Raw genomic sequence first — 21979 nt, 5'->3', positions numbered from 1 at the left:
TTTTTTTCAAAAACAAAGAGAAAGAAAAACAAGGAGGCCTGGCCTGGCTTTGGCGTGACACTTCATCACGCCCGTCTTGGTCATGGCCCTGACCATCAAGCACCTCAACGGCGACGCATCCTTCCTTTTAACCTTTGAGCCCCTCATATCAGGTCCTCGGGATCCCGATGCTGAGAGTCCTGCCCCCTTCCGCATTCTTTTAGACCCTTGGATCACAGGGTCGTCAACCATCTTCCACTCCAAGATATCCGTCTCGACTCACAAGCAGCCGGCTTGCGTCTCCTCCCTGCAGGAGCTTCCGGAGCCCGATCTCGTCGTCATCTCGCAGCACAAGAGCGACCACTGCAACGAGGCCACCCTACGTCAGTTGCCCGCCTCTGGGACCAAGACGTTGATTCTCGCCGAGCCAGCATCGGCCCGTGTCATCAAGTCATGGAAGTACTTTGACCGCCAAAAGGTTCGCACAATCCCCAAATGGGGTGAGTCTACCGATCAGGGCCGTCAGGCCGTTGTGCGTATACCATTACCTCCCTTGGTGGCTGGTGGTGAACCAGGCGAGGTCACCGTCGCCTTCATTCCTCAGCGGAGAGACATATCCGGTCTGCACAGCGCCATCGGCATCACTTACCGCCCACCTGGCACGACCCCCGCCGCCGCCACTCATATCACCCACAGCGGTGCTTGGTCTTCTCGACCGCCCTCGGTCCGTCGAGCCTTTCTCCACCCTCGATCTGCCAGCCCCGCCTCGAGTTTTGGTGCCCAGCCCATGACGACATCCTCCATCCTCACGCCGCCCGAGACTCCAAAATCCTATCACTCCAATACCTTCCCCCTAGTCGCCAACGCCGGCGACTCCAACCACCACCAGCCGGCTCAGGCTCCGTTCGGACTGCCCCCGACGCCAACGTCTCTCCGCTCCTCTCGATCCACCTCCTCCCTCCAGCTCTCGCGCCAGCTGTCGAGACTCTCCACGTCAGCAACGCAGGCCCCGCGCAGCCTCTCCCTTCTCTACTCCCCGCACGGCATCTCGACGACGTCCCTATCGTCCTACGTGACGTCCCACCTCGTCGCCGAAGCCGCCCTCCCGCTGACGGCGCTCCTGCACTGCTTCGACGCCGTCAGCAACCCCTGGTGGCTCGGCGGCAACATCCTCCTCGGCGCGCCCGCGGGGCTCGAGACGGCCACCGCGCTGCGCGCCCGCGCCTGGGTGTCGGCCCACGACGGCGAGAAGGAGCTCAAGGGCATCGCCACCGCCCTGCTCAAGACGAAGCGCTACCGGCGGGAGAACATCGTCGAGGCCGTCAGCCCCGCTCTGCAGCGGTACATGCACCAGCAGCAGGCGGACGAGGCCGAGGTTGCGAGCAGCCGCGCCAGCAGCCGCTGCAGCTCCGTCGTCGGCAGCGACGCAGGCGGCAGGGTTAGGCCGACGGAGGTGCTTGCACTGGGCATCGGCGAGCAGGTCGTCATCTGCAACGACGGCGTGTGGAACGCAGAGGTCGCCGCGCCGTCGTCGTCGCCTCCCGAGCCGACGTGGGCGCCCCCTCCTCCTCCATCTACGATCCAGCATCACAAAAGAATGCAGAGACCGTTGACCCCGGTCGACTTTGAGATGGCCAGCTTTGATGAGTCCATACCGTCCATCGAGGTTGATGATCTGGATACAGCCATGGAGCCTCAGCTCCGTGGCATATGCTGAATTCTTTCTTTTCTATCCACATTTTTATTTTTTATTTTTAACCTTCTGCGCCAGAACTCCGGGTGATAGCCTTGTGGAGGCCCCAGTGACTGGCATGATTTTTTACCTTGAATTGTCTTTCTTAATATTTTCTGTCTTGGCGTCGAGCGAACAAGGATCTTTTTTCTTCTTCTGTTGGTTCTGACAGTCCTTGGTTGGGGCATTTCAACCTTATTACGCAATGCGCTGTCTTATATGTTTTCCTTTGTCTTTTTTTTTTTACTCTATCTATTTTTGATGATACCACCCGATGCAACAACTACAGGTCTGGTCTGTTACCTGTTTATGAAGATATTATTCTTATTAAATGTCCTACTAAATCCATTTCCCAAATTCTTTTTTTATTTTCTTTTCCAGTTTTTCTATCTGCTGAATGATATCCAGACGGGGCCACATAGATGAATGAACGTCAAACTCAACTCTATTATAAGCAAAGTCTCATCTTTTAGTCTGTACTAATGTGAAAATGGCGTTCCTTTGTGCTACTTCCACAGTCCTGGCAACCCGGAAACCTGGCAAGGCTGGATAGATACAAGCTGCCAAGCACCAAGACATATATAGGGGTCAACAACGTCAAGAGGCCTGCACTTCATGCTTGGATTGCGTAACGGATTGTGGTAATGGACGCCTGATGCGTCTATTCAACCGTGAAATGAGCGCAAGCCACTTGGTGAGTCTTGAAATGGCCGCCAGACGAAACAATAAAGAATAATACTACAAATTACCCAGAATGATGGGCCATTGCTCCTGATGCATCCCTATTCCCCCTCTTCATTGTTTAGGCTCTTTTCTCTTTGATGTTTTATTCAGCAGTCTTATCATCCCGCCTTCCCCCACAAAAATATACGTTCCCACAGCGCACTCGACAAGTCGCTTCTCAGCACTACTTGAGCTGCTTCAGAATCTCCGTCAAAAAGTCCTCAAAGCTCAGGGTGATGTAGCCGTCGCGGTCGTCATCGTAGCGCTTGAACACGTCCGTCATGCGCTTGAGCGAGATGCAGCTCTGAACAAACAGGTCGAAGCTCATGGAGCCCTCGCCGCGCTTGTCGTAAGTCCTAAAGAGCAGCTCGGTGAAGCGGTCCGACAGCCGATATCGGAAGGCGACGAGCGCGTTGCGGAACTCCTCGAGCTGTATGCTGCCGGAGCGGTCCGTGTCGAAGCGGTCAAAGAGCGTGCGCCAGCTGGCCAGGAACGACCAGAGACCACAAAACTCGTCGAAACCAATAGTGCCGGAGCGGTCGGCGTCGAACATGCGGATCATCATGCGGACCGTGTGCGGGTCAAAGGCTGTCCAGTCTCCGTTGACGAGGGCCGCCGAGAGCTCCCTTTCAGAAAGCTGGCCGGTACCTGTTGGCTGAAGTCAGTGCCCCATGGTCTTTCCTGCGCATTTATTTCAAAGCTAACATGTTGGCGCAAAGGATAGCTTACCGTCTTTGTCGACTGCCCTGAACAGCGGCCTCAGGGTCGAATCGTTGCCATCTCTTGTCTCGGGTGGTGCGGGACTCGGCGGCGGACGGCTGATTACTGGTGGGCGCTGCTGTGTCGCGCTACCAAGAGGCCTTTGGTCGGGCCGGGGAGGGACAGGCTTGTTCTCATATCGGCTTTGAGGGGGCGGCGGCTGGTGGTATTGGGGGCTTGCTTGGGCAGGAGACGAAGTTTTCTGGTTGCTGCCCTTCTGTAAAGTGGTTGTAATTGTCAGCAATGCTGCAGATTTGCTTGTGAGAGCATACAAGTACGAATGCGCAAATAGGTAGGTAGGTAGGTAGGTTGCTATCTTACTGATTCGGGCTCTGCGAACCTGCGAATAGGTGCGGTTCCTCAGGGTCAGTACGGTGAACTGGTGTTCCAGGGCAATTGTCGCGTTTGTGGTTGCCGTTGTGCTACATGTAAGGGCTTACCTGGGAAGCTCGTCCGGGTTATAGGGTCGGTTGTACGCCATAATTTTGGAATCTTGTGCTTTGCTGTATTTAAAATCGAGTTCAAGATGGACACTCCGTGTGGCACACAGGCGCGCAACGAAAAGACAGGCGGGGGGTTACCGGGTCGGAGGATATCAACGCTGAACTCAAAGCTCTTTCGTCGCGGGAGATTAATTCGAGTAGGAACTACTCAAGTGAGAAAAAAGGACGTTCAGGACGAAAGTTTAAAAAGAAGTCGTAAGTAAAGAAATTAAACGAGACAAGGAACAAGAAGGGCGTCGTAATCAACGAGCTTGGGGCGCCTTGTACGATGTCAAAGCTGTGGATATCCGACGGATATGATGGAGGGGTTCGCGCCGAGTCCTTTCGCAAATTGGCTGCCTTTTGATGTGACCAGCCAGACAGGACCCAACGTCGTGGGTGCGGGGCGATACTCCCATGTCTGCAACGGTTTCCAGGGGTCTTTTTCTTCTTCTGCAGGGCGACACCAACCCCACAGCCAATTCTGCTAGACCTAGGTAGTTACGGCCCTGCCTTACGAAAGAAAACGCGGGTCACAACCTTGGGTACGTTCCTGACCTTACCTAAAGTAAACTATTAAAAATAAAAATAAAGCCAAAGATCCATGGAAATCAAATATGCTGACGTATATCGTGGAACAGATAAAGAACCATTTCCCGGTAAACCAGATGCAGCAATTAACGAGTAGTAGTAAGTATATGGCGCTTATTGGGCCTCAATCAAGGGTCTACTACATTGTTTGCCAGGCCTACAATTTCGACCTACAATACACCAACAGGCCAACATGCTTTGTGCAACATGACATCCATCATCATACTCCATGAATCTGATGATGAAAGCGCCTAATGCAGCTGCGAGTAAGCGCCTTTGGGATTGGCTTTTTCCTCACCTTGTTTTCTACCCGGCTGAGGCGGCATGCAGCCAAGCGGCATCAGCGGCAGTTTGTCCATTGGTCCTGATTCGATTCTGATTCTGATTTTCATAATTCAGGAGTTCCGGCTTCACTCCGTGATCCATCCAGATGCGTGATCATCAACCCCTAGTGCACGCTAAAAAGGTTGCGGCTCCGGGTGCAACCCGGCACCGGCACCAGGGGACAATGGGCCAACTGAGGTCCCACCCGTTGCGTGGCCGCCCCGCAGTTTCACAGCTTTCACCAAGGCGGTAATACCTGGGAGGATCACTGAACCGAACTCTTCGACTTGCCCTGCAGAAAAGCGCAATCTCGACTCGGGTAAAAAGGTGTCCAGATCATAATTGCTGTACTCGCTTACACGAACTACATTACGAATCCAAAAACCCCCCGCCAAGTAGATCTGCACCACCCAGATCCGGTATTTTACGAAACAGAAAAGGACGAATCTAAATAGAACAACAGGACAGATTTAATCCAATTTCGCGGTAATATCCGACTGGGCCCGGTGTATCGGTGTATCTATCTGCCTAGAGCGGATCAGCCTTGCCGTCCCCACGATCATGGCCGCGAGTGGAAAGCCCCTCCCGGATGATGATGGGCAGTTTTGGATTTTTGGTTATGGGTATGCTAAACAAAAATGAATATAAAACAAAAGACCCCTATCAGAGTGCCAAGACTAGAGAAGTGTTGGGACGAGCTGTTATTGTTTATTTATTTATTTATTTTTTCGGTCCAATAATTCTAATGTGCTGCTTGCTGTGTTTTCTAGGAGTCTAATTTGGAAACCTCCCCCTCATTTCGGTACTAGTTTCCTGGCAACTCGATCTCTCGGCCGAGCCTAACTAGAAGTCGACAATGGAATCACTAACACGGTTCCAAAGACCGCAGGTTACCCGGTTGGGTGACTGGCTACGTCAGACGATTTTGGCAGGTATGTGCACTGTAGTCTTATATTTCCATGGGTTCATAAGCATGTAGGAGCCAAGCGCGGTCCCATATCTGCAGTTTATCACAGCTCATTTTCGTAAATTATCTTACATACTTCTTAAAACCTTAATTGCTAACCATGATATAATAGGCTAGGTACGCATACTACTGTGAAACTAAGAATATCTCCCTTAATCTCTGATATTGGGACAAGCGCCGGAATGAAGAGAACCCATGTGTCGATGCACTTCAAGCCATTCTCTCACCACTAACCTTGTTTTTCCCCATCTTTCTCAGCGAGGATCACCGAGGAACACCAGAGAAGCCCGGACGCGTCGTCACGCTGCTGGAGCGCTCCTTCTGGGAGACCCTGACTGATCACCACGAGGATGCTCCCGACCGTGTCTGGGGTGTTGCGTACCGCATCAAGGCCGACAAGGTGGACGAGGTCAAGGACTATCTAGACATTCGAGAGATTAATGGCTACACCATCCACTACACGCCCTTTCACCCAGCAGACAGATCTGGCCCGATCAGGACCTTGGTCTACATCGGCACCCCCGACAACCCCCAGTTCGTGGGACCTCAGGACCCACAGGTCCTCGCCGAGCATATTTACCGTTCCGAGGGGCCCAGCGGACTGAATAGGGATTATCTCCTGTCCCTGGATGATGCTCTGAACCAGCTGGGGCCGGAAAGCGGGGATGAGCATGTCGCCGATTTGTCGAGGCGTGTTCGTGCCATGCAGGCGGAATCTGCGGCTCAGGTCGACAAATCGTCCCAGAATGCCGACTTCCACAATGTCCACAGCACTGAGGAGCAAGAAGAGACCGAGAAGTCTAACTAGCAGGGATACTTTCCTCCGGGTCAACATCTTGCGTCAATATAGGAACGACACGTACCAGGTCTCTGTCACTGGTGGCTTTGCAGGGCTACATCTTGGCAAGGCTCGGTTCCGCGTCATCCATTTTACACATATAGAAAGCACATGAACCACTCGATCCAGCATAAGCGTGCGTATGTTTGCAGTTGCGCCGGGGTCAACAGATGCCTCCGAGAGACGGACGTGGAAGGTTCGGACCAATAGAAAGTGCCATAGCTAATCCATTCCTCCCCAATGCAGAATAAGAGTCATCTCAAATGAAGTTTCAAGTTCATAATGTAGTTTTTGTATAAGTCATATAGGTTATCCACCGTGCCCTCCATGGTCGGTCGCGCACTAACACCGCAAAGAATCGCAAACAACAAACAGGACGGAATCCTCTAAGTGACCCCATCCTGCCACAGTTGATATAGAAATCGAAATGGTCCCCTTCTGCGTTTTTCTTTCTTTTTGCTGGCGCCAAGTTTCGTCCGTCTTTTCCTCCCGGTATTGGGTTGGGGTCGCATTTCCAAAGTTGGTTGTCATGGATATTCTTCCCCAAAGGAAAAGCCTCCGCTCCTCCCTTTCCTGATAGTCCGGTTTGCTTCACTCAATAGGGCCCGCCCTGGGGGTTTTGCGGGGGCATCTGTTGTTGGGGTGGTACTTGACCCGACGGGTCAGGGTAATATCCAGGGTGGCCAGCTGCGGCTTGCCAAGCTATGCAACGGGCTTTCGTGTCAACGTCGTTTCCTCTCTCTCTCTCCCTCTCTCTCCCCATCGTACATGGGCAGGGGGAAAAAACTAGACAACCCCTTCTCCAAATCTCTGTCGATCTCTACTTACTCTGTGCTGGTGGAGCTCCGTACCCTGGCATCTGCTGCGGGTAACCTCCGCGGCCATAAGGCTGGGGATACATCTGAGGAGCGCCGTACTGTTGTTGGGGGTGCATACCGTACGGCATCGGCGGCATCTGCGCGGATGCATAGCCACCCCTGCCGCCGTAGCCGCCTCGGAAACCACCACCGCCACCCCTTGGGCCGGTGTCGGAGGCCTTGTCGACACGTATCGTCCGTCCGTCAAACCTACATCGAGTTTTTGCGGTCAGGGGGAGACAAGGAAAAAGACAACAGAAGTGAAGGCTGTGTCCTTTTTGAGGGGGCGAAAGCCGTTGCTCCTTTGGGACTTGAGCTTACTCGACGTTGTTCATGGCTGTGATGGCTTTTTGGGCATCATCTTCGTTGGTATATCGCACGAAGCCAAATCCTCGACTGCGACCTGTATCTCTGTCTTTGACGACAACCTGAAATACCCAAGCGCTTCATGTCAGCTGAAAGATAAAAGCTGTAAAGGAGCCTTGAGTGCTCGCTTTTACTGCCGGTTCCGAGGGTAAACTTACAGCCTCTTCTACAACGCCATACTCCTCAAACTTCTGTCGCAGAGTACCTTCTTCCGTGTGCCAGGCAAGGCCGCTTTTCAAACTCAGATTGTCAGCATTGCTCCTTTTTGAAAAGGGGGGCAGCCTGACTATAACAAGGCTTTCCAAACAACGGGGGAAATGCGGCCGTGATCTCACCCGATGAAGAGTTTCGACATGATTTCAGGAAAGAAGAAGAAGAAAAAAAAGCTGCTGTGGGCAGCTGGCGCGTTCGTCTCTTACCGAGACTTGACTTGTGCTCCTTCTGCTATGCGCGCCATGGAACTTGGCTGCTGGTCAGCCTTCTGGCACTGGTAGTAGAGCTTTTTGACTTATCATGGGAGGGAGCGAAAGAAGCGAGTTTGGATACATGACGCACATGCGCTCTGGAAGAGAACGAGAGCAGATATGAAGTCTAGTATTTCTTTTTTTCCGGGCCCCTGGTAAACGTGCGCGCATCCAGCAAACACAAGCTTCTCGGCTCTAGCGCGCACGCGATGTGTCTGGGCGACGCCTGTATTCTTTTTAAGGGAAAAGATGACTTTTAACTGACGGTTGTGAGGTATACTTAGTAGCTGGAAGGACTCTAGCTTGCTGATGGATGCATATATTTCAGTCGTATCGAGTCAATGCTTGCAATAAAAACGTCTTTTAGACCAGTAACGACGGCAGGTAGAGTTGCTTAGGTTTACGGAATGCAGACGGGCGCTACGGTGCGCGCGATATATTGGATCAAGAAAGGACAGGATGGACGAACCATTTGACAATGAAAGAAAAAGTGAGCTCAAGTGGACAGGTTGGGTAGCAGTGAGGGGAAGGGCTGGGTCATTCTAAAGTGGTAGAGCAAATAGTGGGTGGTGGGGGGGATGTTAAAGCGGTGCCTGGGTGTCCTGGCAGGTATGGAATACGGGTGTGGGCTCTTTTTTTTTTTTTTTTTATCTTCTTTTTTTTTTTTTATCTTTCCCTATGGACAGTGCCTGTTGTAGGTTGCTGGTTGTTTGTGTCAAACATGTATAGTACACGCGCTAGGAGGTTTAATAAATGGCAGGGTCAGGGATGTATCTTGGTATCTGCGGTGGACTTGAGAGTAGGAGAGCTGTGTTGTTGCGAGTTGAACTGGTACCCAACACTGCCACATCGAGTAAAGAACATGGCACTGAATGTTGCACATTATCGGACGGAGCGCAAAGCTCACCAACGTGCTACCAAGTGACTAACCAGGGGGTGTGACCGTCGATGGGGTCACAGGTGAACGTGCCCACATGGATTTCGTTTGCTCATTCACCTTGATGTGTCAGCTATTGATTAGTTTTGCTTGTATGTATGTTACCAACAGTCTTTTTCACCAGTGAAGTTGGTATGGTATAGACATGGACTAGTGTTTCCCGATTGGGCATTTTGAATAAGAAGAACAAGAAGAAAAAGTATCCATCGCTGCAACGCCGTATTATGTAGAGTACCATTGTACCCCGACAATATTTAGAATAAATAGTAGTACCAGATGCGGCAGCCAAAAGGACCTGGGAGCATAGAGCTCCTGATTGACCTGACCTGTATCAGTAGACCCTATGAGGATTCATCTCCAATCAAGATCGAGGACCGAGGATGTTTGTAGCAGGGTCTAAAGAAGGGAGGCATGACTGTGGCGAGCAAGGGGGTCGCCCCCCAAACAAGAATCAAACAGACGAGGTGAATGACAAGGGGTTCCTATTGGTGGCCTGTCTCCGCAATGGAGCCAAGTCCAAGGTAGAGAATCATCCGCAACAGTTCAAACCATCGGCTGTTAAACTGACAGCTTTTTTTTTTTTGGTGGTAGCAGCTATATGCTAATCATGGTCTTGAATGCTGGGGCAATTCGGGGGGGACTTCCCTCTATACCGTCTAGATAAATAGTATGTAATAATTATCAACACTTTGCCTTAAACCACCTTTTATGGGAAAGTCAGGCATCTGGCCGGCAATTGGAAGATCGATCAAGTACATAATTGGGCGAGTGGATATATAGGTACGAAGGTATGTTTCGACTGGGGGGCTTAAACTGGTGGTACATGCTTTTTTGTGTTCGATCGATATGGTGTCAGTCGGAGGAAAATTACTATATTTTGTCATGTGTAGCAGCCTGCCTCCTTGCATTTGTGGTCTGCATGCATTGATGTCTGATGTTTGGATGGTTTGCTTCAGGGATCACTGCGTTCATCAGCCAGATCAGGTAAACAATTGGAGCAGAAAGTCGCATAATGTTCGAATTGTCACACCAATGCTGATTTTTTTGCCTTCTGCCGCTGCAACCTTGGGACTGTTTTGCTTACCACGTACTGACATAACATTGGATGCGTTCCCTATCTCCTCACAAGCTCCCTTTCCATTCCTTTGACCCTCGTTTTTTTTTTTTTTTTTTTTTTTTGCTGGGTTGATGCAAGGGCACGAATCGCGGCTCGTATGCTCCGCCAAACCAATGAATGTTGTATGCGATGGATGATGATTGACCGAAATACAACCCCAGATTCAGGGCTTCCAACGGAGTTCTCTCCACCCAATCAATCCTGGTTTGGCTATGGCCCAGCCCTTCCTGTTATGCCGAGCACATGATGGTGTGAAAGTAGTCGCCCACTGAAGGAAGGGAGTCCAGCGGCGATCTCTCCACCCTTTGCCGAGAGTAATGCCGTACAGTACCTATAGTACGGTACAGAGATAGTGCTCAAAAATGGTAGTACATTTCTTATTTTGAGTAAGCAGCTTTGCCAACGGCTGATTGATATCGAAGTCTTGATATTAAGTACCAGGTGCACACATATTGCAAATTAGTAAGTGGACTGGAATGGAAGCATATTGTCTTTTGTCTTTTTTCTTTTCGAACCAACCTCGAACAGAAGAAGAAAAAAGTGCGATCAAGTAGGAAAGTGGACACTGTGATACCACCCCACTGGAAGCCACCGAGGTGAGTGCGTAACAACCGTTAGAGTTGTGGGTCGCATGCACGCACTTCCCAGTACGCTGCCAGGGCAAGCCAGGGTAGCTTGGATAGCTCTGTTTTACGTATCATAGTAAGTACTATGGTATCTATCTACCTATCAAGTGGGGGACAAATTAACCCGGACACCAAACTATTCCAACAAATACTATAGTAGTTGATTCAAAATTGAAGCAAAATCATCACAATTATGCAAACCAGTAGAACCGCCAATGATGAGTAAGACTATGCTTTTAATTTTAATTTCTCAATACCTATTGTTTTTGGGGTGGCTCGCCCAATTTTGCTGTCCGGGTTATTTTGTCCCCACTTGCTACGTACGTGGTAGTATATAGTATATACCTCGGCACTGTGCCTTGCTTACCATGCACTTTTTCCTACTGTACTCCATCGGTTCGTACATCCCACCACTCTACTACTGCCTGCCATAGGAGCAGATCTGTTGAGTGAAACCCTGGGCGCAGGGAAAGCCTCTCAAGCTCCAGCATCTACCACGGTTGCAGGCATACTGAACCACAGTCACCAGTCAAGAACGCACAGGTACTATATGTGATATTCCAAACAGAATGCGAACTCATCCACTGTATCATGAATAATTTCCATGACAGCTGACGGAAGAAAGTGGCCGATGAAGCACCACGTGGTTACCAAAAAGTCCTTGCAGGGTCCAATACTATCCAAATATTGAAGACTACAAGGCCTACTACCTATTACCAGGAATAAGTTTTTTCTTGATTCATATACGGTATTAAAGGTAGTTAGTACTCATTGTCAAGAGCAGGAAATCTTAGGATGAGATAGGTGTAGGTGTCTTATCCAAAGTAGCTGGCAAGGCAAGTGTAGCGACTTAACTTACCTAGGTACCTAGTTACCTACCCAAACTACCTTAGCTGTCTGCTGCGTACCATGTTACCATCTCTGATGATTGATTAATGGGTAGGAAGTCAAAGGCAAACATACTTCATAAACACTCACACGATTTCCGTGGTATCTTGTGGGCGCATGACCCGCCTGTACCCACTGGGCTCCTGATAAAATCAATCTTGTTTATCACGCCCACCGGTCCTTACACCGTAGGATCATTTTGCACAGACTGCATATAAGCCTCGAGAATTCCAACATGCGAGCGATACTCTTGCAGTCAAAGCCCATTAATTTTTGTTTCCATCTGCCCAACCCGTTTTCTTTTCAATGACTCACAATGAACTGACAACAGTCTGAACTACTTGGTCTCCAACACATTCTTGTATTTTCAGTATTTTACCGTAGTTACCACATATTGCCTCATACCTCTCAGTACCCAAGCAAGCCAAATACCCCACCCCCACCCAATAGCAGGGAATCCGTACCACCTTAAAGCACAATACGCCAAGCCCACAACTCCGGACATGGATTTAGCCGCATTGCAACCCAAGCACACATCCCCACACATCCTCTTACCTCTGACCGATATTCTCTGACACAATGTCCCCCTGGCTCCCTTACTCACCTTAGCTCCCTTTTTCTTGCTTCTCCCGCCAACCATCATGCTTCGTCCAATGTCTTCTTTTGGTCTTATTTCTCGAGGTTCTTCATGCACGACCAGACTGCAGTTCATGGGATGAAACATGTGTGTTGCCTGAGGCTTTTAGTGTCTTGACGCTCTTATGATATGCAGAGGCCTGTGCTACCTTTGAAGCTGAATATTTCGATATGTCAGTTACTATGCTGCTGGTACTCAAAATACGGTAGTACTTTGACATATTGGCGTTGGACAATATTCATGCCTACTTTTTTTTTGACATAACTGCTATACATTTCAGTTGTTGAACTTGAGAGTTGGCGGCTCTTCTGCCGTATCCATGAACAAAAAAGGTGTACGGAGTATGTGTGTTAACTCAATTACTTGCGGGCAAGTACGGAATCTTCCTAGCCAATGTCACCAAGTGTCGCACAACAAGTATCTTGGTATGTAGCACAAATCCGAAAATAACCGCTCTCTTTACAAATATATGCAATACAACACTGACATGAAATGAGCCCTCTTCATGTTATTCTGAAAATTCCAGGTGCGCATTTTTTTTCTTTTCTTTTCAGGGCAATGGAAGGTTCCGTTGCTTGTGCTTTTTACTGTGCGCACAGGCTGGCTCCGTCTTGGCTCGGTGTGCCGGCAGAGCTCCGAGAGACCCACCGCAAGACCCGGAGAGCCCCTGCTGCATGCATACATCCCAAAACGGCAATACAAATTTCTCGGTAAGGTAAGGTACGATCTAGGCAGGTAAGCTACGAGAGGCAGGCATACACCGAGCAAATCTTGCCGCTGTTGAACCTACTTATGTTTACTAGCTCACGGATTCGCCACATTTACCATGGTAACTTACTATACCGAGGTAAGGTTCCAGGGAGATGATATTTTGCAGACTCTTTCGTTCGGGTGTTGGATTTGCCCCGCTCACACCTTCATCCAGATAGCATCATGTTGAACTAGTCGCACTCAATGGCAAACATATTGCACTTCTATATCAGACACCCGAAGAGGTTAACCAGCTTGCCCAAGTGCATAGATTGGTATTTTTGCTCAAATTTTTACCGTCTTGCAAATATTTGAAAGCCCATCCTCGCCCGCTTTGCTTTCTCTACCTGTTTATCTTACCTACTTATTTTTGGCCATTTCTCTCTCACATGGATCTTGAGATTACGTTCTCCCACCTAAGTACCTAGAAATGGACACAGACGCCTGTAGCCAACCGTCCAAGGTTGACAGATGGCTGAACCAGCTCATTCCTCCGGATGTCTCTGGTCGCAATTCGCCACGCAAGGTGGCGCGAAGAAAGCATCAACGCAAAGACCAAGGTCTTTACAGGGATCCCACTCCGGATCAGAAAGTCAATATCCCAGCGGATTCAAAGAGGGCGCACGAAGCTCATGGCCAGTGTGAAGATTCAGTAGTCGAAGACAGAAGGGTTGAAGTTGAGAAATGGATCTCAAGAACTGCAACGAGCCCAGGAGCGACTCGACAGCGCCCATCTAGTCATATATCTGGTAGTTACGCCTCGAGAAGTCCTCACCAGCTCCCACAGCGTCGACATAGTACGGAACATCAAATCTTGGCAGGTAATGCTGGTCACAAGCGCAGAAGGTTGCCATCAGAGGCTAGCTATGAGAGTACACCAAAGCAGCACATCGAAAGACCACCCCAGTTCGAGAAGCGGCCTCGGCACAAGACTCGCGAAGATCGGTACGATACGCACCACAGCAAACACCCACGAAAAGCCACCGAAGCCAGAGCCGACAGCAACATTGACAGGGATAGGCAGAGGTCCAGGAAAGCCGCCTTGTCAAAACCTTCGCGTGACGTGGTGGCCAAGTTTACATCAGATGCTATCCTTAGCGAGCGTGTGACTGTAAGTTCGCCCAGAAAGAACCATTGGTTGACATCCATGGTAACTGATTTGTACCCCCAGACACATCCAGGACCAGGTCTGTTCGGCAAACTCAACAGCATCAAGCGCCCCCGTAAGTTCAAAATAGATCGCCACTTATTATTTGTCTCTGTCCTACGTAGTACTTCGACCATACTGACCTGACGGTTATCCAGTTGTCGATCTTGAATTCCATGAAATGAATTTCCTGCAAGCTCCATGTGAAGATCCGAGTGCCAAGAACCCATCTCGTGCTCGTGTACGCGAGAGGAATCGACAAGACAGGCTAAACGAGGAGGTGTCAGCATTCTTCACAAAAGCAGCCCCTGTATCTACAGGACTACGTCAAGAACACCATAAGCCAACAACGCCTGTTGAATATTGGACGAATCCGGACCGCGTTTCTGCCAGAAGATCGGATTCGTGTCTACCTCAATCACGTTCGGGAAGTGCAGGCAGAGCGACAGTACGGATTTTAAAAAATCATCCGAGTGAGAGTTCCGGTGGCATTTCGTCGCCTCTCAGACGGGAGTTGCTACAGAGGTTGGAGCAGGTAGGGTGCGCTGACCTATGTAAAACAAACTCTTCACTCATAGGAAGCTCCTCCATGGGCAATTTCACACGCTCCATCATAGAGACCGGCGTCCTCGACGGCACTGGCTCTCCACGAAGGCTAAGCTACACACAGCCCCCGAATCACGCAAACCTTGATTTTGATTCCTCCCTGCTGCAGACTGTAGCAAACACATATCTTCCCACAGTAACCATGAGCGGGTGGAACCATCAGCCAAAAGTAAAGAAAAACAAAGATCTGGAATTTTTGGCAACCGAAGCTGTACCACTACTGCGTCGGCTGTCAACTACGCAAAATGACGCGGACCCCATAAAGCAAGCACATGTCTCTCCTTTAGAAACCGAGCCTTCAGTTGATACACAAGGCTGTATTGATCTCTCCGCTTCCTCCACAAGGTCACTGCCGTCAAGCATACCGACCCGGCCCGAGCCCCCCAAGTCCCGACTTGTCCAGGCACTCCAGAGAGCGGCCGATACCTTTACCGTTTCACAACCATATGAGAACTTAGGCGGACAAGTGAATACTGAATTGCAAGCAGATCGAAGATTAGATTCGCGAATCCTTCAGCCGTCGATCTCAAATATTCAACAGCTGGATGTAGTACCAAACGCCGCAATGACCCTCTTGCCATCAAATCCGGATTTACAGTTCGGCTTCCCCCAGAGGCACGATGGTGACTCTGGGTTTTACCACGATATTGCAAAAACTTCAACGTCATCAATACAGACTCTGCCGACTAAACGAGAGGATTTCCATTGTCATCATGTATCGCCGTCTCCGTTGATCAGTCAGGATGCTCAACAGCTCACGGTTAACCATCGGCAACTCGTACAGTCGACTGATATGGCGCACTATATAGCCACCATTGAGGACGAAGTCTTGGGAATTGAAGGAGGTTCAAAGCTGAGTGATAGTTATAATGACGACCAGTGGGAAAGAAAGACCGAGGCGTATATTGAGTCTGTTGAACGCTCGCAGGATGGTTATACTACTGGCCCGTCCACGAGACGCGGCCTCACACTGCCTCTGGCAGCCGAAGAGGATACAGGAATATCGATGGTTGACTTCTGGACGAGGAATCCTTTCGTCCACTGACGTTGTTTTGGCTTCGCTGTCCTCATTGGAAACCATATGGGATGCAAATGAGAGGCTGCATTAAGCATGGAGATTTCAAACCGGAATTATTTTCCCGAAACTGCTCCTAGCCTTGTAGAATCAGAGGTTATCTGTCTGCTGGATCTACTGTGAAGACCCCGATGTGTTCGGCCAACGGCCAGAACATACAGTGAACGTCGCATACAAACAACCAGTGACTGTAACCTTTAGTAAGTTCACACATGACATCGACAATCACATCCATTTTGCTGCAGCAGGGGCTGAAAGCGATGCTATATTGAGACATTGACACTCGGAGAAAGGCGACCGATATTTGAAATCAAAGGATGAGTAAATCGTACCTACAGGATAACACATTGTCCCCATGATTGTACGACCATTCATCAAAATCTAGCTCCTCGAAAACAACCGCCCCGCGAGCCCTGTCGCAATGGACCCTGCCAAGTTGCTTGTTGAGAAAGCGCTTCCGGCCAGGTTGGACGCCTGACTGAACTTATCGCAACGGGAGAAGGCGAGCGAGTTGGTAATGGTGAGAACGAGTGCGATGGCTGTAATATTTTAAGTTAGCATTCGAAAAAAAAACAAGATCTCCCAAAAACCAGTAATACCAAAGGGCCGCCCCCCCTTTTGTCCCTTCTGTAAACTCACCAACAAGCGGTAGCCATATGAACTTGAGGCGCACGAGCGCCAATACGGCCAGGCCGATCCAGAGGAGCGGCTGGGCATAGATGGCGAGCCAGAAGAAGCGGCTGTCGGTCGGGTTGATGGTCTTGGTTCCGGGCTCGCTGCTCTCAAAGACCCAGTGCGAATCGCCGCTCTGGGGGTCTACCTCGTTCCACCAGCGCAGGCCGACAAGGCGGCGGCCGGCAATGTTTTTGAGGTAGTAAAAGTCGGCGGCGAGGAGTAGGATGGTGATGATAAAGATCATGACCATGTTATCTATAAAGATCAGGCCGAAGAGGTACACGAGCAGGCTTGCTGTTGGGCAAAACATTGTGTCAGTCATTTTGCTCTGGTTTGGTCTGGTAGGGAAGCCCCCCCTCAAGTGTGCAGCAGGTTGTGGCGCTGGCCTGGAGACAACTTACCAACTCTAAAGGCGAGAAAGGTCAGCAGAGTGATGGGGTGCGAGCTTAACCTCCAGCTCAAGGAGCCCGGTGCGGGCTGCTGCTCTGCTTCCATCATCTGGGACGGGGTCTGGTGTAGAGGGCCGGTTAAAGTGTTTGTGTCTTCTTAGGCAACCAGCTGGACATCCAACGATGATATCCTGCAAGGGCTCCTCCTCGAATTTGAAGAATGTGTGTGCGACCTCAGTCCAACACGGCCGAGATGGAGTAGCTTGCTGGCAATGGTGGGACTGTCAATGGCAAGCTGTTTCGGAAAGCTGGGTATAGATGGATTTGTGTGTATTCGTTCGATCAATTGCGCCGAGATTGTTTGCCGTAGCTTTCCACAAATGAACTCTGCTTTCAAGGGTTATCGTGAGATCTGCTGTGCTTGCGGTGGGCAGGCAATGGTGTCCAAGTAATCAATGTGTAACGGCACCTAGGTTGTTGAAGGATTGTTGGGTTGGAAACTGTTACTTAGCTACGCTGGCTTGTGACGCGTGGTCAATATGGCGATGTGGCTGACGCATGCTCGAGGGTTAGGGTTAGCTTGATTGGTTTGACTTTGCGACAAATTGCCAACTGGGGGTAGACTGGGACGTTGATTGCATCAAATCAACCCCTTCCCCTCTCTTTACATTTGCGATACATCCGTCCTTGTGTCCATCTCATGAGGCAATTCCATATTTATGTTAGTATGCTGTGAAATTCAATCCAAGAATCAAAATCTCAGTCGGGCAAAGCTATCAATCGTCGACCTCTGTCACGTTCCTCCGGTGTCGGCGGCGTCTGTAGTCCTTGTCACGATGGCTTCCAGTTCACTTCTTCGCAGGGCGCTATTTTATGGTAAAGCCGCAATACTCTCTTCTCCTCATCCCGCATGATATATGCGGGAGCCTGATATTTTTTTTAAAAAAAAAAAAAAACAGCTTTTGACTAAGAAAATGTCGCCGGATTGCTTTCCCACACAAAGTCCCGGCATCATCCCCAAAACACATCGCAAAGTCCTTGACTCTAAAATCAGACAACGTGACGTACGATCTCGAGGATTCTGTGTCTCTTAGCAGCAAGGACGCCGCGCTTGGGAACCTACTCGGCCACCTCAGATCCCTTGACGGGCGGCCACGTTCCATTCGTGAGGTGGCAGCGCGCGTTAACCCTGTCCAAACTGCCCAGGGCAGCAGGGAGCTCACCGCGCTGGCTGCGCTCCCTCTGGTGGACGCCATCCTCCTCCCCAAGGTCGACTCTAGCCGCGAGGTTTTGGAAGCCGCACAGCTGGTTGACGCAGCAGATTTGAAGCGGAGAGACGCTTTTGAAACGCTGCGGCAAAGGCAGATCAGCCGAGGCATCAACAACAATGCCAGTGACAACAACTATCGGCGCATCTCGCTAATTGCCCTTGTCGAGTCTGCCCGGGCCATCGAGGACCTGCGCGAGATATGCACCGCCCTCCATGGTAGAGAGTCTGACTCGGGCGAACCGCTGGCGCAATTGTCCGGCCTCGTGTTTGGCGCCGAGGACTTTGCGCGGGACTTGAGCATCACGAGGACGCCGTCCCTGGCCGAGTTCCAGTACGCTCGCAGCAAGATGGTGACAGCAGCCCGTGCTTACGACATCCCAAGCATCATCGACCTTGTCTGCACCTCCTACAAGGAGCCTGCCCGGCTCGAGGAGGAGTGCCGGAACGGTAGGGGCATGGGATTCAGCGGGAAGCAGGTCATACACCCGGGACAGCTCGAGACGGTGAACAGCTTGTTCGGCGTGTCGGATGCGGAGGCCGAATGGGCTGTCCGGATAGTTGTTGCCAACACCAAGGCCGAGGCACAAGGCCGCGGGGCCTGGGCCATGGACAACCAGATGATCGATGCGCCAGTCATCGGGAGGGCTCAGGCGCTGGTCGAGAGGGCAAGGCTTTGCGGGATAGATGCCGATGCTCTGATGGAGAAGTGGAAAGATCAGCAGCCTGAGTAGCTGATCCTTCCGCGCAAGCTACGCATTTAACAAGAGACATGACTGCTTCCGGACCCTCAAGAATTAAGTGAACCACTACGAGAAGCCGCATGCACGCTACAGGTGCAGGTAGCTCTCACGAAATCTTCCGTTTGTTACCCGAGTTACATATACACTCGCAGCCATGAAGTTGCTACGTTCTGATTTTGTTGTTTCACATACGTGCTTCGCAACGACCATCGGGTGATAAGAACCCCTGCTTGGCCAGAACAAAGTGTTTACTGATCCTGAAGATAGGCGCTGCTTTTCGAGGTCTCAAAATAAGCCGTGGCACAGGTGAACTGATGCAGACTAGATCGATATACGGAGGCTTGATCTGACAAGCCCCGAGGTGGCGGCGTTTTGGAATCGGACTGAGCCCACATACAGGCCCCAAGTCAAATATACAAGACTCGAATGCAAATAACAACCCCCTAGCCCAAAAAGAAAAAGAAAAACCAGATTTCTACAAGAAGAAAGGCCTAATACGATCCATAACGCCAGCACAACATGTTTGACAGCGTGCAAGCAAAATTAAAAACCACCGGGGACTCCGGATCGACTCCAGAGAGATTGAACCCATAATAATATGCCACGAATAGAAAAGACCACACTACTTGGTTGTCACGCCCCGCGCCCTCTCGATCGCTTGGTCTAGCTGCCTCTCCTCGTCCTCCAGCCTAGCGATTTCGGCCGCTGTCATACCATCCTCGACCAGGTGAGCGTAGGTACCAGACATGGCGGTGTCTGACCGACCAATGACCGGCACACGCTCAACTTCCACCGGTACGGCGCTCGCAGGTCCGGGTGCCGCAGGTGTTGGCTGTTCAATAGGCATCGACGAGGCAGTGCCGATGGCGGATGCGGACCCGACGGCGGTGTCTGCCATCGAAACGTTGGACGGGCGATCGCTGTATGGGGCATAATCGGCTGCTGCTGATTGTTCGTCTTGGTGGTGAGCAGCCATGAGGCCCGCAGTCCCGGTTGCAACCGAGACTCCAGCACCTGCCCCGGCGAGCTCACCATCCCGTTGGAAATGAGGACGGCCGTCGTCCGAATAGGGCGAATGAGCTCCGCTCTCTGACACGGCGGCGTTGGCTGCTTCCTTTTCAGCAATGATATCGCCGGACCGCCCGCCTCCGTTGTAACCGCGCACGTGGGTGGCTTCGGCGTTCCTGCGCCGTCGGCGGAGGAGGCAGAAGGCAATAGACCCTGCTATCAGGAGGAATCCTAGGCCGGCGCCTACAGCAATGCCCGCAATCGCTCCGGTGGATAGCTTCCCGTCTGATGACGAAGATGCAGACGCGGGCTCTGAGTTTGCGCCGCCGTCGGGTCGGACCGTCGGCGAGGGCACCGGATTCTGTGTATCCTTTGGTGGTGAGGTATCGTCCCCTGATGATGGATCGGAGGTGGAAGGATCATCAGTGGCTGGGACATTTGTGTTTGTCCATTCAACGAGTGAAGCGAATTTCGGATCACTCCTGTCCATATCGGTCAAGGCAAAGCGCTTCGTGGTTGTTGCGCTAAGACCGCTGTCCGAGGAAGGATCACCTTGTCGACGGCGGATACTGCTGCTCGAGGACGGGATAGGATAATATCTGAGCTCAAAATATAATATGGCCGGTTGGTTGTATACGACTGGGGTGCCATCCACAGCAGGCTGGGCCGTGACTGTGGCGGTAGGCCGGTTCGCGAGCATTCGACTTGCTGTCTCCGGCCCGAGTCTTATAGTGACAACAGTGTTTGCTGGTACGGGCTTCTCAATCGTGGTCGAGTTTGCTGGGATGTGTGTCAACGTAAGTTGCGAGCGCGGTGCAGCTGCCGCAAGTACAAGCAAATGATAACATACTTTTAATAATCATTTTGATATCTTCCCAACTCTCATAGGGATATCGGGCTACAGTCTGGGGAGCAGTACCCTGCTGCCCGATTGGGACTTGCAACAACTTGACGTCGCGGAGCCGGAATCTTTCATTGCTAAAAAACACAACCCCGAGACCAGCTTCAGGTTGAACCGACTTCAAGTCGCCGACCGTGAACAAGGCTGTTGACCCATTTTGCGGTTTAGGGAGCGCATTGTCGAAGTCGAACGTAGTCGTGTTGGCTACGATGAGCTCGGCATACTGTAGCACGGTGGCCCCGAGGAGCAGGACGCTCGACGAGTACAATCGCATGGCGCTTGTAATCGTATACTCGTCGTTGCGGCTCGAGTTTGTGAATAGGTGACGGCGATGGATATGGATAGGATATGTAAGTATATCCTATCTGCTGGGAGACGAATCTAGAATAGGCCTAGTATTCTAGACTAGTGCTAATTTCTCCGATATAACTTTCGTCTGCCCAGTCTCGTCTTGAACTCGGCTAGGATAGTAAATGAGAAAGGGAGAGAAAAAAAAAAAGGAAGAAAAAAAGAAAGCGTTTGACTGGCTTTCCCCGCGACAACACAAAGAGAGAGAGAGAGAGACAGAAAGAGAGGCGCACGGGGTAAAAGGCGAGCATGTAAGACGAATTGTTAGTGCAGCAAAAAAGGGCAGTGCTTGTCTGGAGTGGGTGACACAGGGCTGGGTGGCTGTACATCAACGCGCGCCCATCAGTTCCTCCCATCAATCCACCACCACACATCATCAGCTTGGCGGCCCTTTGGAGCAACTGCGGCCGGGTCCTTACCCGCGAGACCCAGAAGAAAGATCAAAGAACCCGATTCGTGCCCCCCCAGGGTCCTTTTTCCTTCAACAAACCCACAGCCGAAAGCGGCAGCGCTAAGGTAAGGCAGCAGTCATTTCTCTTGGCCTCATTTGTTTGAATGGGGACCTGTAGGCAAGCTTGGCAAGGTATGGAGGGTAACATGCCGCTTGGCCCATTTTAGGAACCCATGCTTTTTGGGGCGAGAAAATATCACGCGGCTGTACTGTATGTAAGGTACCTACCTACGTGGATTCCCAAGAGATTATTATCCCCCCGAGAGAGCAACAGAAAAAAAAAAAAAAAAAAAAAAAAGGCGACAGTGCGATGGCGCCACAAGTTCTAATCT

At 50.9% G+C, this 21979-nt stretch overlaps 9 protein-coding genes across 9 annotated transcripts; 5 read left to right on the top strand and 4 right to left on the bottom strand.

Annotated features, from left to right (window-relative positions):
* Nucleotides 1-82: 82 nt before the first annotated feature.
* Nucleotides 83-1696, top strand: PgNI_04671 (uncharacterized protein; the record flags this gene model as incomplete). The annotated part of the gene is made up of 1 exon (XM_031124715.1): nt 83-1696. The coding sequence occupies one exon, from the start codon at nt 83-85 to the stop codon at nt 1694-1696; it is 1614 nt and encodes a 537-aa protein (XP_030985282.1).
* Nucleotides 1697-2202: 506 nt separating this feature from the next.
* Nucleotides 2203-4074, bottom strand: PgNI_04670 (uncharacterized protein). The gene is made up of 4 exons (XM_031124714.1): nt 3634-4074; nt 3515-3533; nt 3164-3410; nt 2203-3082 (listed from the first exon to the last, which is right to left on the bottom strand). Exons 1-4 carry the CDS (start codon nt 3672-3674, stop codon nt 2619-2621), a joined length of 771 nt encoding a protein of 256 aa, XP_030985281.1. The 5' UTR covers nt 3675-4074; the 3' UTR covers nt 2203-2618.
* Nucleotides 4075-4950: 876 nt separating this feature from the next.
* PgNI_04669 (uncharacterized protein) lies at nt 4951-6365 on the top strand (the record flags this gene model as incomplete). Its single annotated transcript, XM_031124713.1, has 4 exons — nt 4951-5213; nt 5480-5522; nt 5670-5674; nt 5816-6365. The coding sequence occupies exons 1-4, from the start codon at nt 5152-5154 to the stop codon at nt 6363-6365; spliced, it is 660 nt and encodes a 219-aa protein (XP_030984091.1). The 5' UTR covers nt 4951-5151.
* Nucleotides 6366-6990: 625 nt separating this feature from the next.
* On the bottom strand, nt 6991-8607 carry PgNI_04668 (uncharacterized protein; the record flags this gene model as incomplete). Its single annotated transcript, XM_031124712.1, has 6 exons — nt 8348-8607; nt 7954-8056; nt 7777-7849; nt 7574-7680; nt 7224-7462; nt 6991-7097 (listed from the first exon to the last, which is right to left on the bottom strand). Exons 2-6 carry the CDS (start codon nt 7971-7973, stop codon nt 6991-6993), a joined length of 546 nt encoding a protein of 181 aa, XP_030984092.1. The 5' UTR covers nt 7974-8056; nt 8348-8607.
* Nucleotides 8608-12520: 3913 nt separating this feature from the next.
* PgNI_04667 (uncharacterized protein) lies at nt 12521-12839 on the top strand (the record flags this gene model as incomplete). The annotated part of the gene is made up of 2 exons (XM_031124711.1): nt 12521-12712; nt 12814-12839. Coding segments are annotated over exons 1-2 (132 nt in total), but the record flags the coding sequence as incomplete, so codon positions are not given.
* A 12-nt stretch (nt 12840-12851) lies between these two features.
* On the top strand, nt 12852-15835 carry PgNI_04666 (uncharacterized protein; the record flags this gene model as incomplete). Its single annotated transcript, XM_031124710.1, has 4 exons — nt 12852-13134; nt 13213-14148; nt 14209-14260; nt 14343-15835. Exons 2-4 carry the CDS (start codon nt 13468-13470, stop codon nt 15833-15835), a joined length of 2226 nt encoding a protein of 741 aa, XP_030984088.1. The 5' UTR covers nt 12852-13134; nt 13213-13467.
* A 411-nt stretch (nt 15836-16246) lies between these two features.
* PgNI_04665 (uncharacterized protein) lies at nt 16247-17038 on the bottom strand (the record flags this gene model as incomplete). The annotated part of the gene is made up of 3 exons (XM_031124709.1): nt 16247-16404; nt 16505-16834; nt 16942-17038. The coding sequence occupies 3 exons, from the start codon at nt 17036-17038 to the stop codon at nt 16247-16249; spliced, it is 585 nt and encodes a 194-aa protein (XP_030984089.1).
* Nucleotides 17039-17765: 727 nt separating this feature from the next.
* On the top strand, nt 17766-18930 carry PgNI_04664 (uncharacterized protein; the record flags this gene model as incomplete). Its single annotated transcript, XM_031124708.1, has 2 exons — nt 17766-17805; nt 17933-18930. The coding sequence occupies 2 exons, from the start codon at nt 17766-17768 to the stop codon at nt 18928-18930; spliced, it is 1038 nt and encodes a 345-aa protein (XP_030984090.1).
* A 631-nt stretch (nt 18931-19561) lies between these two features.
* PgNI_04663 (uncharacterized protein) lies at nt 19562-21122 on the bottom strand (the record flags this gene model as incomplete). Its single annotated transcript, XM_031124707.1, has 2 exons — nt 19562-20727; nt 20798-21122. The coding sequence occupies 2 exons, from the start codon at nt 21120-21122 to the stop codon at nt 19562-19564; spliced, it is 1491 nt and encodes a 496-aa protein (XP_030984083.1).
* Nucleotides 21123-21979: the final 857 nt, after the last annotated feature.

Source organism: Pyricularia grisea (assembly GCF_004355905.1).
Source record: "Pyricularia grisea strain NI907 chromosome Unknown Pyricularia_grisea_NI907_Scaffold_2, whole genome shotgun sequence".
Taxonomy (NCBI): domain Eukaryota; kingdom Fungi; phylum Ascomycota; class Sordariomycetes; order Magnaporthales; family Pyriculariaceae; genus Pyricularia; species Pyricularia grisea.
The sequence above is the reverse complement of the archived record's forward strand: the minus strand, read 5'-3'. Positions and strand labels throughout refer to the sequence as shown.